The sequence below is a fragment of the Suillus subalutaceus genome (genome assembly GCF_016647625.1).
Source record: "Suillus subalutaceus strain FC151 chromosome Unknown DFJ58scaffold_206, whole genome shotgun sequence".
Taxonomy (NCBI): Eukaryota; Fungi; Basidiomycota; class Agaricomycetes; order Boletales; family Suillaceae; genus Suillus; species Suillus subalutaceus.
The window spans coordinates 48,571-61,476 of record NW_024540455.1 but is presented as its reverse complement, the minus strand read 5'-3'; the positions used below and the strand labels follow the sequence as shown (position 1 = coordinate 61,476).

Below are 12,906 nucleotides of genomic sequence, written 5' to 3'. Positions count from 1 at the left end.
GCTTATACAACTGGTTACGGACCAATAGTGAATCCAAAATTATGGTCCAACGGGAATTACAATCCAACAGTAAATTCGATGCCTATGGAGTGATACTAATTACTGAGCTGTCAGACCTAAACACGCACACATTATTTCAGTACACTTTACCACTCTATCAATCCCACTTATCTTCAGCACATCAATACATAGTCAATGTACGTCTGTGCTGTCAGAAACGAACACATTAACATATATCAGTGCACAGAATTAGATGGCACCACTGAAGTGGACGACAGCCGAACAAGAGGCATGGCTCCAACCATGGTATGAAAAGTACTGGGGAAAGCAAAGTGAAAAATGCAGGAACTACAGCAACTTTTTGCAGACCTTAATGAACACTGGTTTGATGCATTCCCGGAGCCTCGCCCCAATGACTGTACGACAGTTGGACCATTGACAAAAGAAGAAATGGATAGCGCAGTGGACGCACGCAAAGACGTATGTGAGAGTTTGCTAGCTAAACATCATCGCAGACTGACATTGTGATAGAAATTGTACATATGTTTCAAGAATAACTGCGGTGGGTCGAAGGCTGGACGACAGGCAAAGGCAAAGGCTACCGATGCCTTCGATGCTGTGGTACGAAGAATAACAGAGTGTGAAAAACCCACTCGGACACTTCAAGAACACGAGGCTTACTCTAAACTTTACTATGCCGACCACATCCAAAAATTGGTTCAAGAAACACTCAAAAAAGCAGAAGAGGAACAGCCACTCACTAATGGCCAGCGCATAGCTCTTTTGAAAAAGGAGACAGCTGCTCTCTACGCAGACGAGTCTGAGGATGTTAAGAGTCAGGCCAAAGAGTACATCGCGGCTCAGAAGAACCAGCGCATGGACTGACCAGAGACTTGGAGTATTGAGGATCAAGAGCGTTGAGTGCTTTCCACCTGAAGTAATCTGTAAATCAGCTGACTCACAATATTCACACAGAAATCTTATGAAGTTGGCGGCAATTGTGAACCAGTTCATAAAAGGTCTTGCAGATGCCACCGGCCTGGCATTTAGTCTTCTGGTGGGCAGTCCTTCTGCAGAGTTAGGTGGCTTAATTGATGTGTGGAGGTAAGTCATACTTATGCATGGATGGAGCACAGAATTTGAACGCACCATGATAGTTTCCATGTCAGACATACAAAACTAGGGAATGATTTCAGTCAAGCGTACCCTGATTTTGATAGCGGGATTATCACACCATTTCGTGATTATCTGTATCGTGTGTACCGTGAGTGTTACGCTGGTGGAACTCTGAAGGATAGGTAGCTTACCATGTTTCTCAACAGCGGATGCCGCAATGTTGAAGCCAGGGGAAATGGGTATGTCGAAGAACTCAACTGTGAGTGTTGACTGGACGATCACACCAAGTAGTAGTACGTCATATCTGCATCTGTTGATTATGTGAGCATTTTTGACATGGGTTTAGCCAAAGTACCTCTCCCCTCGTCGTCGTCGTCTTTGACGCCGTCTTTGCCGCCATTGTCTCTGACTTTCGACAATCAGTTTGATTTAAATTCTGTTGAGCATGCAGAGCTGGACTGGATGTCTGATGACTATCTTGATAGGTTACATCAGATGTCTATGCAGATGCTGCCAGGTGCACCTGCTACAGGTCCAGCTGACCCTCCCCCACATACACCCATCCCTCTTGGTCCTACTGCGACTGCAGCGCCGACTATCAGTCATCCCACTCCATCAAATTCATTGGTCTCACCTCCTGTTGCCTTCCCCCCCATTTTTTCTGACCCTTCCCCACATACACCCCTCCCTCTTGGTCCTACTGCGACTGCGGCACTGACTATCAGTCATCCCACATGGTCAAATCTCTTGGTCCCACTACCTGCAACCATTCTTTTGCCCCCCATTGTGCCACTCTCCGAGATGATAGGCCCTGCTGTGCTCTCCCCTGTGCTATCAGCTGCTGCTTCACTGCCTGCTGTGTCGCCCTACATGATTGATACTCACCTCCCTCAACCCCAGCCACTGCCACGCCGCACTGCTTCAGTTAGTGCAGAAGCCCTGCCTGCTGCATCACCCTCCATGGTTGACACTCACCTCCCTCAACCCCAGCCACTGCCATGCTGCACTGCTTCATTTAGTGCAGAAGCCCTACCTGCTGCATCACCCTCCATGGTTGACACTCACCTCTCTCAACCCCAGCCGCTGCCACGCCACACTGCTTCAACTAGTGCAGAAGCCAACAATGATGTTGCCGAAGGTGGTCGCTGTCGCAGTGCATGAGCCCCCATGCCATCTACACGCAACACTGTTGCAAACTCTATTGGAGGTACAGATAGTGTGCCACACGCACCGATTTCCAAACACGTGCGCGAAGTTCAATCATCGACAAAGGCAGGCCATCGTCCTAAGTAAGTTTTTTGTATTCCACCGGTGTGGCAGGACTTAAATCTTGATATAGAAGAGGGAAATTGTGAGGTCTTGTTACCAGTCTTATCTTGCGGGGCTGCTTGTATTTTGTCGCTCATTGTTTTGTTGACACCCACTGGTATGTATACAAAATAAATCATTTTTTGGCGTAATCACAGGGCTTGAAGCTACACAGCCAATCACCGTACTAGTACCTAGTAGTAGTAAATATGATGGACATGGAATTTTATTTTGTCCTGACATTTGACTTCGCAGATCCATGTGCTTCTAAATATTGTGACACAGCGCTGCAGGCTGTGCCATGTGGCTTGCATCATGTGACGAGCTGGGACTCTGTATTTTTTAAGTACAGCCTGAATTAGTAGATGCTAAGTTGGGCTTGAAGCTAGACACTGAGTTGATGGACTGTGGGTCACCTCAACAACACCCATTCTCACCCGGGATTTGGAAACCAATTTTCGCTAAAGTAGGGCTGTTCACTGTACTGCGCATGGTGTGCCGCTGTATGAAGTTAAAAAATGACCGTCTATAACAGTTGAAAAAACACGATGACTACGGTACAATATATTTAATGAGCTGTATGATCTGGACATAACAGACATCACAGAAGCCCCAAGTCCGATTTGACCTGAGCATCTTCTACCAAATCCTACGGAATTCTGAGCAAATGCAAAGTTCGATATCAAATACAAACTTACAGATGATTGGGTCTCAATGATAAATGAGCCATGTTCAACAAACTCGTCATCCTCAGCGACTGCTTGATCCTCAAGCGCAGATGCTGGTTCAACTGCAGATACTGAGTAGGACGGTGTCCAGGGAGAACTACTGCGCTCTTCGCCAGGGTCGATAGTACCCAATTGCTGTTGAAAGTACTTAGCGTGACTTATTTCAGGATAAAAAGCACTCACCTACCAAACTCTCATCCTCAACGATGAATGACCCACGTTCAATTTCCTCCTCGAACACTTCCTCCACAGGAGCTGGCTCGGGTGGATTCGGTACTGAATGCCTCGCTAGAAATGAGAGCCTCTTCTACAAACGGAACAGGTTGCTCTTCAACTCCCTCCGCTGCAACAGACTGGGTGGCACTCGGAGGAAGCTGTTCCAAGTCATCAAGTCCCTCATTGGCCTGAGCAACGTTGCCTTGTACGGTCACCGAGTAAGAAGACGTCCAAGGTGATTTAGGGTGAGGCTCTTCCAGATCGCCAAGCGTAACCTATCCCCAAGTCAAGCTCAAAGCAAAAAGACAATGGACATAGGTGCTCACATGCTCCTCAACTGGAACGCCTGGTCCTTGAGTGATAATGCTGTACGAAGGAGTCCATGGTGTCAAGTACAGCGCGTCCCCATCGTACAGTGTACAGCGAATAGCCCTAAGAGTAAGGGAGTAAGAAGAGTGAGATAAATCAACCATGAGAATTTAACTTCTGTGAATGCTGGAAGGAGGAAGATTTGACCAGATTATGTAGCTTATTCTGGCATTCAAGCCCCCGGTTGGGCGTGGTTTGTAAGCATGGTGAATGCCGAGAAGTATCTGGTGATTCTCCTTCAGGATACATCTTGGTTGGACAATGGATAGTTATCCATAAAGATGTATCGGCATTTATGGATAACTATCCATTCAAGATACATTAATATAGCACTATAGGCTGTACCGTGACCACAGACAACAACAAATACCTGCATACAGTTTCAACCGTCCTTCCCCAGGCCTGTACCATGACCCTGCGGCAAGATCACGATGACCTACAAAATCAGGTTTTGTATCTGTCCACTGAACATGGCCGCTTATCTACAGATGTGAATAAATTGTATGAGCAAAACCGGTTGCTGTCAGAGAAACTCACTGCCTTGGAGAAGTTCTCGCTTGAGCTACAAGCTGCCTTAGCTGATGTCCAGCAACCGCCACAGGAGATGCAGAAGAAGAAAAATGTCCGACATGTGGTGAACTGATCATCCTGTGCTGAAGGTTAGACTTTCTTTGACTGAATAAAAGATGCACACTCACAAACACGCTGTAGACTCTCGTCCATCCTTTGTTTTTCGAACTCTGTCATGTGAATAAGACCTTGAAGAAATCGGTCCACATCAAGTTGCTGTGTGAGGTGGAGCTGTTGGCGACAGGAAAGCCTTATGAACTTTGTGACCAGAAACAAGTATGGCATCCTGATTGGAAAGGCCATGTTGACGACACAGTAAATGCTGCGTACATCCAGGAGATAGTCACAAGGCTGTGGGATGACGAGAAGGTGAGTTGACAGAACATTTGAAAGTCAAAACCTCACATTAAGATAATGAATAAGGTCCTTCGCAAGCATACAGGGAAAGGAGAGATTCCTGATGCTGACTATGAACGTGGAATCATTAGTGAATGCGCAAAATCATATTTTCGGAATATACACAAACAGTATCTCGAGCTAAATGACGATGAAAAGGCTGAGAAAGCTCAGCGATGGAAGACTAATAGCAAGCATCGTCCACGTATATTGGGTAGCCATAGTTGTTTATCGATGGAGATTTCGACTTTCTAGAAGACATAAAGTTATCAAGTGACTTATTCTGCAAAGAGAACGTGGTATGTACTTACTACAGGACCTGGTGTCGTTGTTTTGAAGGTGCATAAGATCAAGCTTGAACTACCTTTGAAACCAAGCGACCAGGGCCTATGGTAAGTTTTAGATTTAAATACAACCAACTAACTAAGTACCTTTGTAGACAGTCGAAATCACGCTCAGACGGCCCACCAAGCGGCCCAGATTACTACAAGTTCCTGAACATGTTGACCTCAGCGCGACCGAACCCGAAACTCCTGACTGATTTCAAGTCATGCGCTGGCAAGAGGCCCAGAAATATAAAGTAAGTACTATGCATCCTTGTAGCTAAGTAAATGCGCTGATATAATTGCTGATTTGCTTCTTCTAAACTTCCCATCCTAGCAGTGAGGATTGAAACCAAGTTTTGAAGCTCGTACCCCGCAGAATCATGATACAGAGAACCGCGATTGAAGCCTAGGTGCAGCATCATATGGGGCTGATGATGTGCAGGACCCGAAAGCTGACCGTAGTTGCCTCCAGGTCCGAGAGAGGGTGCGCAAGACCCTGAAGACTTGCTGCCTGAGAACGGAGTGCGTGAGCTGTGTCCCAGGTATGGAGTCTCTCCCTGAAATGACGGAGTGACTAAGTTTTGCGATACGCTAGGGGGACGCATTATATGGGACAGCGTTTGATGTTCCTGCGCCAGCAGCTTTGCAGCTTCACCAGCCTGAGGCGGTCGACTGAAAAAATCATCCACCTGTGGCAGTGCATGACTGCCAGCATTCAATAGCAGGATTCCAGGAGTCAGTAGAGGCGGAAACTGGTATGGACTTGTGTTTGAGTCGTGGCCTGGGGAACCAAACCGGTATGGATTCGAGTTTGAGTCATCTATTGGCTGATTGTCTTGATTTGGGAAGGTACTGGGAGGAGCACCACTAGGGCGGCATTGTGCCCCATACATCGTTAGATGATCGAGGGGATGGGGGGAATGGGGAAAAGCCAATGCGAAGCAACCAGAAGCTGGCAAATCCCCAGAATCATAGGGATCCGCACATTTGTAACCAGATGCTAATCCGAGTCAAATATGATTGTATTCAGACGCAAATCAGACATATGGTTTAGGTTCTACTGTGTCTGTGCACCTCTGCAACATCGAGTTTTCCAGTGTTGAACAACAGTCTGAATTGAGGATCTCTCCAGGTTCTAACACCTCAGAATCCGTGTCATTTGCTACATCTGTTTAGATACTGTTTACATCGTCTTTTCGTACCCTTTCCAGGTCTGATCAGTTTCTCACTTCTGCAGTGATTCTCCACCAAGGACGAATGTGATTGACAAGTCAGTCATCGAAAGCGGCCGTGGTGGGAAGTAAGCATGTGCCACCGCATGATAGTGTCGAGGATTATGCCCATGCTTGGGCTGAGTCTGCTTCAAAACATACCAAAGTCAGATTGAAACATTGAATGATACACAAGCGAGTTTGTTTCTTATCAGTGTTCCCTAGTATCAACGACCTTCATCACCGTGCTGTCTTATCACCGATCAAAATTAACGCAACTCGAAGTTGATAATACCAGATATCAAGAACCAAGAGCTGGACTGTTTACAAACAAGAGAACTATCCAATAACAACACTGCAGCTAACAGTTCTTGAAGCAGTAGCGAAGAGTCTGAGATGAATCTGGGGTCAGGAAAGTCCATGTGTATATCTACACCCGTATTTTCTTAATGCCATTGTTGTCATCTGCAAGTCTTTATTCCATGCTCTGTCAATGAGCACAGGACGATAGTGCACGTACCTGACTCGGTCTCGTGTACATGGAAGCTAACATATGCATATGATGAGATATGTGATCGGGGAGATAAATACACTTTGTTTTTATTGATCTCCCCAATACCATATCTCATCACCAGCACCACTTGAAGCTGATCGTACTAGATCTTGAGAACCAAGAGCTGTATTGCTTGCAATTCCTAATGGCCAATGTTCCAGCTATCGGCTCTTGAAGCGGTAGCAAAGAATGCAAGACGAATATAATGTTAGAAAAGTTGGAGTGCACAGAGTCTACACTCGTATCCTCCCAATGCCACTGTCGTCGTCAGCTACCCAGCAAGTCTTTATATCATACACTCCGTTGACGAATACAACACAATAAAAATGTGTGGCGGGATAGATGACCGCTCAAAATGCTAAACACAAAGAATTATCGCTGGAAAGATGACAGAGAAGAGGCATACAGGGGTTCACCTCAATGACATTGATTCTCCGTCCAACCACTGTAGCCACATGAATATGGACAGAATGTGCACAACGCGTGTGGGTTCCAAGGGTGTGGATGCGAGGGGTCTGTATAGTGAATTGAGTTTTCATAGACAATCGACAAATGGACGACGAACTCACGAAACTGTAAAGGGCACAAAGCCTCTAGCAATGTAAATCGATTGCCATGGGAACTCAAGTTTTGGAGAGAACTAAGGCAGTCTGGTTGTGAATGTAAGACACCGCACACTAATCGTACCATATATCAAGAACAAACAGCTCACTTGTCTGTGAATGAGAGCTGCTCTCAAAAATGAATGAGCTATCTATTATTGAGGGTAATGAAGAGTGTGAGGCAAGTATTGTGTTGGAGATGAGTAGACAAATGATGAAATCATGCCAAACCATCCCAAAGACCATCCTTGTCGGCGTCGACAGCCATCCATGAATTAAGTATTGTCACACCATATGTGGGGTACGCTCTGACAAAGAATGTTAATGTTGAGGTCGATGCAGGGCAATGAAAATATGTAGCAATGTCCCCTCAAAACGCTGAATACGAAAGATCATCGCTGGTAAGGTGAAGTAGGGAAGAGACATATGGCGGGTCGCTTTATTCTCTACACCAGAAAATGACTTGGAGACCACACAAATTAGGATAGATCCTTGATTAATGTCAAGACCGGAGAATAGGCTATTGGAAATTAAGTTCACTAGAACAGTCAAGTGATGCATGATGCACTCATGGTGTTCAAAAAGAACTAGAGATACGGAGCCTCTGAGGGCGCGACAGGCGATGATCACATCAAGATGGAGGCACGGGAGGGCAAGTTCAACATTTCATCCGCACCAGGATACTTATAGGCTCTCAAAATTCATGAAGTGGTGGTGATGCGCCTTGTGAACATTTGATGTTTGTTGTGTGGGAGCCCGGCTTGACCGGTCCTCGGGATCTGACTCTGAGTGAAAACTAGCTAAAGAACGTTCGAGGCTGCAGATGCCAATTTATCAATGATTCACTCTTTCCATGATTGTGACCGTACTATGACATTTCGATTCGTTGAATGTTGTCGTCGTTCAGAACAGAGTCTCATCGGGCTATAGCCGAATTACGAACCATGGTGATGAAATCAAGAAGAGGTCATTACATACCGGCACCAATAATTTAAAACATGGATTGAGCAGTCCTATACATAAATTTACACATTGTTGAAACTCACAGATACAACTGTGGTGCGTGTGACTGTCGTACAACTGTCTTCCAGCGGCACTCAGCCCAAAATGGATCGCGCTTATACCAACGGTCTGTCGGATGGGAGGTAACTCGGATGAGGTGGATGGATTGAGAGGTAAAGGCTAGATACGTCGTCAGTTGATTGCATGGGGTTTTATATAATGAAGAGAAATCAACAGAAAAACGGAGACAAACATCAAGCTTTCAAGGAGGATCAGGAGGTGCATCAACTCACGTGTAGAGTCACGTTTTGGCATTCAATGCACCATAGTTGAGCCAGGTCCTGCACAGATCTATATCCGGCCTGGGTGCATATAATGAGAAACGGAATCAGGGAGACATTGGACTTCAAGCTAATGCCACATCTCATCATGCTTGATAGTCGTCAACAATGTCATTTCTAGTTTCCGAAATGAAGGAGGAGTCTGGTGTTAGGCAAGTTGGATCTACATTGATCCTACCATCCTCATGCCATAGTCCACTCAAGTCAATGGATCACTTCAATAACGAGGCCCTACGCGTGGTCCTCTCCATTCAGTAAGTCAAATGCCCTTCCAAATGGACATACCTCAAAACCAAGTTCAAAGCCTTCACACGTGATGATCCATCATATAAGTCGCCTTGGATCGAGGAAGTCATTCAATGGCATTGACAGGTGCTTTAGTCCTTGCAGGCCTCGCACTCCTCCGTGATGCGATCTTCGGTGTGGAAGAGAGATGGGATTTGGATGTGGGTGGGGAGGAGAAAGAAGAGGCTAGGCGGTGAGTGAACTTTGATATTTTGGGTGGTGCATATTGGGCGTGTATCACATTGGCATCTTGGCATCCCGTCATCTTCTCAGTCACATTCACCTTCTTCTTGTTTATCGTACTACATCAATATTTCTCATTCATCATCTATTCCACCCACTACCCTTTCATTCTTATCATGTCATCCACCCAGAACCAACTCACCCATAGCCGCTGTCCGGGCACTCACCTCTTCGAATCTTCACTGTGGCTCTTAATAACCAGCATGCTCACGACCCTTGATATACACAAAGCAAGGGATGAGAAGGGCATGGAGATTGAGCCTGTTGTCAGGTTTTGAGAATGCAGTTTTTAGGTACGTTGTTCAATTTATTTTTGTCTTTGTTTTTGGGTGAGAGTGCGAGTTTGGGGGTGGCATTGTGTTGTGTTTCGGGTGGGGGCGGGAGTTGGCTTGGGATTTTGGTCCTTTATGTTCATTTTTACATTGTTTAACAAGTCTTCTAGGGCAAATATAACAGACCTGGTCGCTTACAAGTCTGGCTTCCTATGCATGTACATGAAGAAGCATCCTGATACATTGGTTGCATATGTCAATTTTTTTGGGCAAGTTGAGGGCATCTTGCTCATTGCTGAGATGTCTAGCATTGACTCCAAGGTAGGCCCAGTAAAATGAATGTCATATGGAGTCGCTAGTGTTGATAAATCCACCAGGGTATGACACTTATGTATAAGCTCAAGTCTGGACAGTTGAATATGACCCAGATATCATTTGACCCGCCACTTTTGGGGTATGAGGAAGTCAAACTCCGGCTTCTGGGTATAAAGGCATAGGCTCATGAGGGTCTCAGTATGGTACGTTTGGCTACCTTTACTTTCAGTCGATCTTGTCTCTGACAGTGATATATCCATGTAATATAGCTTAAAGCTCCACAAATAACCACATCCCAGATTCCTCACATGGTTGCCATGACAGGAATCACTTTGTTTGCATGCTTCTATTTCCTTTCGCCACCACCGCTTGACACTACATTCCTCTCCATACCTGTCACCACTATGGATGTCCCAGTGCATGCGTTCAAAACATCCTACTAGTCTTGGTCTTTCCTTCCGAACTATTTGCGCAATATTCTGCGCCATTCATGGGGCTGGAACGCTTTATATCTGGTCACTTTGCAGGTAATGTTTTAAGGGCGCTGACATGCACAAAACCTGTTTCGTACATGGTCATGGTAAATTTATGACACATGCTAGTCCTTACTTTAGTCTATGAACATCCCCTGAATTTTCTATACCTTACTTCAATTTAATTTGGACATTTCTGAGCATGTATCATCAAACTACGGCTTAGCGGTTCAAATTAAATACTTATCTTGCACACAAATCAGTGTCAAAACCCTTAATTTTTCATTAGTCAGCAATTTCCCACACCTTTCATGATTTTCTCACACATTTTCACATCTCATGAGACATATACAACATCTTAACATTTTTTACATTATCATCTCAATATTTGAACAATGTCAGTAGGTGATAATTAGTAAGAAAATCCATTTTATGTGATTGGTTGGACAAAGGATTGGTAATCAAATGCACAGCAATTAGGCAGTGCTAGAAGGACCTGTAGCACAGACTTTGCTGAGTATTCTAGAACATTCTATGAGTATCTTACTAATCATTCCATAACATTCCATGACATTCTATAAGATTCTATTGTTCTTTCTCAAACATTCTGGAATATTCTATAGTACATTAGTAATCAGTAGCACAGCCACTAGTCTAGTAGTATATAAGGGGCTCATTTTCCCCTCTTGTGAAGCAATCAATTTGATTCCCAAGTATTATCAGAGTGAGACAAAGTTTATAGGGGAACACAGGGGAACATTCTTTCACCCCTAAGATTCTTAGCCCCTACTATTTGAGTGAACATTCAAGTGATTATTAGGAGAAAATATTAGTTTATTTGCTCCACATCTTTGACATTATTCTTCACACATTCTTCAGAAGTATTTGGCCACATTCTTGAGCCATCTTTGATTACATAATCATCCTTTATTCTAGTTCTCTTTTAGACACAGGAAAAGTTCTGTGGGGAGAATTATACGTATTATTCATCAATTAGGGTAGACACAAATAAGACCTACAATCTGTCAACGAATATTAAGAGCTTGGCCACTTAAGACTACATCAAGAAGGTGTACTCTATTCTGGACTGCGTCATTACTCATTGTGAGATCCTGAGCAGCAGAGAGTTGGTTTCGAGGCCACGTATTGGGATGATCCCACTAGTGAATTTGTTCTCCATTGCTGAGTAAAAGTAAGAGATATCCAAGAGGGATATATATTAAAGTTCAAGCTCATTGCATACAGCTGCAACATATTATTCTGAAGTTTATAGCACTACCTTGTGCTACTATTGTTTCTATCGTTCTTTGCCTCTGTCACATCACTAGCATTTGCTTGAAAAGTTCAACACATCTCGTCCCCCACGAATGACCACATGTTATCAACCGTTGGTAATTGTCTGAACTGTTGACCGTCGAGGATTGTGAAATTTGGTGATTTTCTTGCCTTTCACATCCTAGTAAGACAGTGCTATAGTGACGGTATGCCTGTCTCGCAATTTTCTGAGCCTCACGCTTTAACTTTGTATCCAGGCTGCTTATGGTGACTGTACAATGATGTTTGTGATGTGGATAGATCTCAAAAGGCGCAGTTCAACAGAAACACATTGAAAGTGTTATGAAGGTTGAGTAATCAACCTTTTGCACACTTGTTTTCCATGGTGATTGTATATGTTCTTGTATGATGACATTGATGCACTAAGTTAATTTAATGTTTCGGGTGTTCAACTTGGGCCTGTGGTTGTGACAGTCTGAATATTTGTTTTAGGGATTCAGGATTCTCAATGGGTTTCAATCGACTTCGGTGTATCACACTAGAACGACCTTACGCTGTGATACTTCGCATTCGTCTGTCCAGGGGCTACCAAGGACATCTTGTCCAAATAATTCATCCACCCTGTGAGCGATAAATGATGTACTGAAGAAGGGTTTGTCAGAGTTGGGAAGAGAGCAACAATGGCAGGGTTTGACATCGACTACAATGTATACTTGCGCATAAGAGCTAGAAGGGCAATGAAATCACAAAACACAAAGAATTATCACTAGAAAGACGAAAATGAGGAGACAGGTGGTGATTAGCTTCAATAATTATCATTCTTCATTCAATGGTGGCCGCACAAATATGGACAGATTGTGCAGGTTCCAAGCAAGGTCAAGTGAGGAACGGTGTATGGATGGGCATTTTCAAGCAAGAGGTTTGTATAGTACATTGAATTTTCCAAGAAGATCCAGAAACGGACGATAAACTCAAGAAATAGTCGAGGGTACAAAGCCTCAAGCAACGATTTCAACACGAACATAAGCTGTTTGCTATGGGACACAAGCTTTGGAGCGAACCAAATGCATTCTCATCATGAACACAAGACACCACTGGCACACACTAATCGTACTGCATATCAAGAACAGAAGTTTGACCTGAGAACTCGCTCCAAAGATGAACTAACCATCGGCTTGTACTACATAATGGTTGACAGGACACGAGGTAACTTGAATGCAAGGGGGTAGATTGAATGGAAAGAGAAGAGAAAAGATAAGGTCTTACATATATACGCATACATCGACAATGTTGGTCGATAGGTTT

General features: G+C 44.4%; 5 protein-coding genes across 5 annotated transcripts; 3 read left to right on the top strand and 2 right to left on the bottom strand.

The window, feature by feature from the left end:
- Positions 1-339: 339 nt before the first annotated feature.
- DFJ58DRAFT_735264 (uncharacterized protein) lies at positions 340-2,277 on the top strand (the record flags this gene model as incomplete). Its single annotated transcript, XM_041386604.1, has 6 exons — positions 340-480; positions 532-848; positions 976-1,104; positions 1,158-1,264; positions 1,323-1,409; positions 1,463-2,277. The coding sequence occupies 6 exons, from the start codon at positions 340-342 to the stop codon at positions 2,275-2,277; spliced, it is 1,596 nt and encodes a 531-aa protein (XP_041236757.1).
- Positions 2,278-3,025: 748 nt separating this feature from the next.
- DFJ58DRAFT_866604 (uncharacterized protein) lies at positions 3,026-3,986 on the bottom strand (the record flags this gene model as incomplete). Its single annotated transcript, XM_041394186.1, has 6 exons — positions 3,026-3,073; positions 3,123-3,287; positions 3,340-3,407; positions 3,430-3,643; positions 3,695-3,800; positions 3,853-3,986. 6 exons carry the CDS (start codon positions 3,984-3,986, stop codon positions 3,026-3,028), a joined length of 735 nt encoding a protein of 244 aa, XP_041236756.1.
- A 480-nt stretch (positions 3,987-4,466) lies between these two features.
- Positions 4,467-4,835, top strand: DFJ58DRAFT_626200 (uncharacterized protein; the record flags this gene model as incomplete). The annotated part of the gene is made up of 2 exons (XM_041381113.1): positions 4,467-4,676; positions 4,731-4,835. Coding segments are annotated over 2 exons (315 nt in total), but the record flags the coding sequence as incomplete, so codon positions are not given.
- Positions 4,836-5,187: 352 nt separating this feature from the next.
- On the bottom strand, positions 5,188-5,922 carry DFJ58DRAFT_847198 (uncharacterized protein; the record flags this gene model as incomplete). The annotated part of the gene is made up of 1 exon (XM_041393419.1): positions 5,188-5,922. One exon carries the CDS (start codon positions 5,920-5,922, stop codon positions 5,188-5,190), a length of 735 nt encoding a protein of 244 aa, XP_041236754.1.
- A 3,751-nt stretch (positions 5,923-9,673) lies between these two features.
- DFJ58DRAFT_670038 (uncharacterized protein) lies at positions 9,674-10,035 on the top strand (the record flags this gene model as incomplete). Its single annotated transcript, XM_041382832.1, has 2 exons — positions 9,674-9,859; positions 9,916-10,035. 2 exons carry the CDS (start codon positions 9,674-9,676, stop codon positions 10,033-10,035), a joined length of 306 nt encoding a protein of 101 aa, XP_041236753.1.
- Between the last annotated feature and the right edge of the window lie 2,871 nt (positions 10,036-12,906).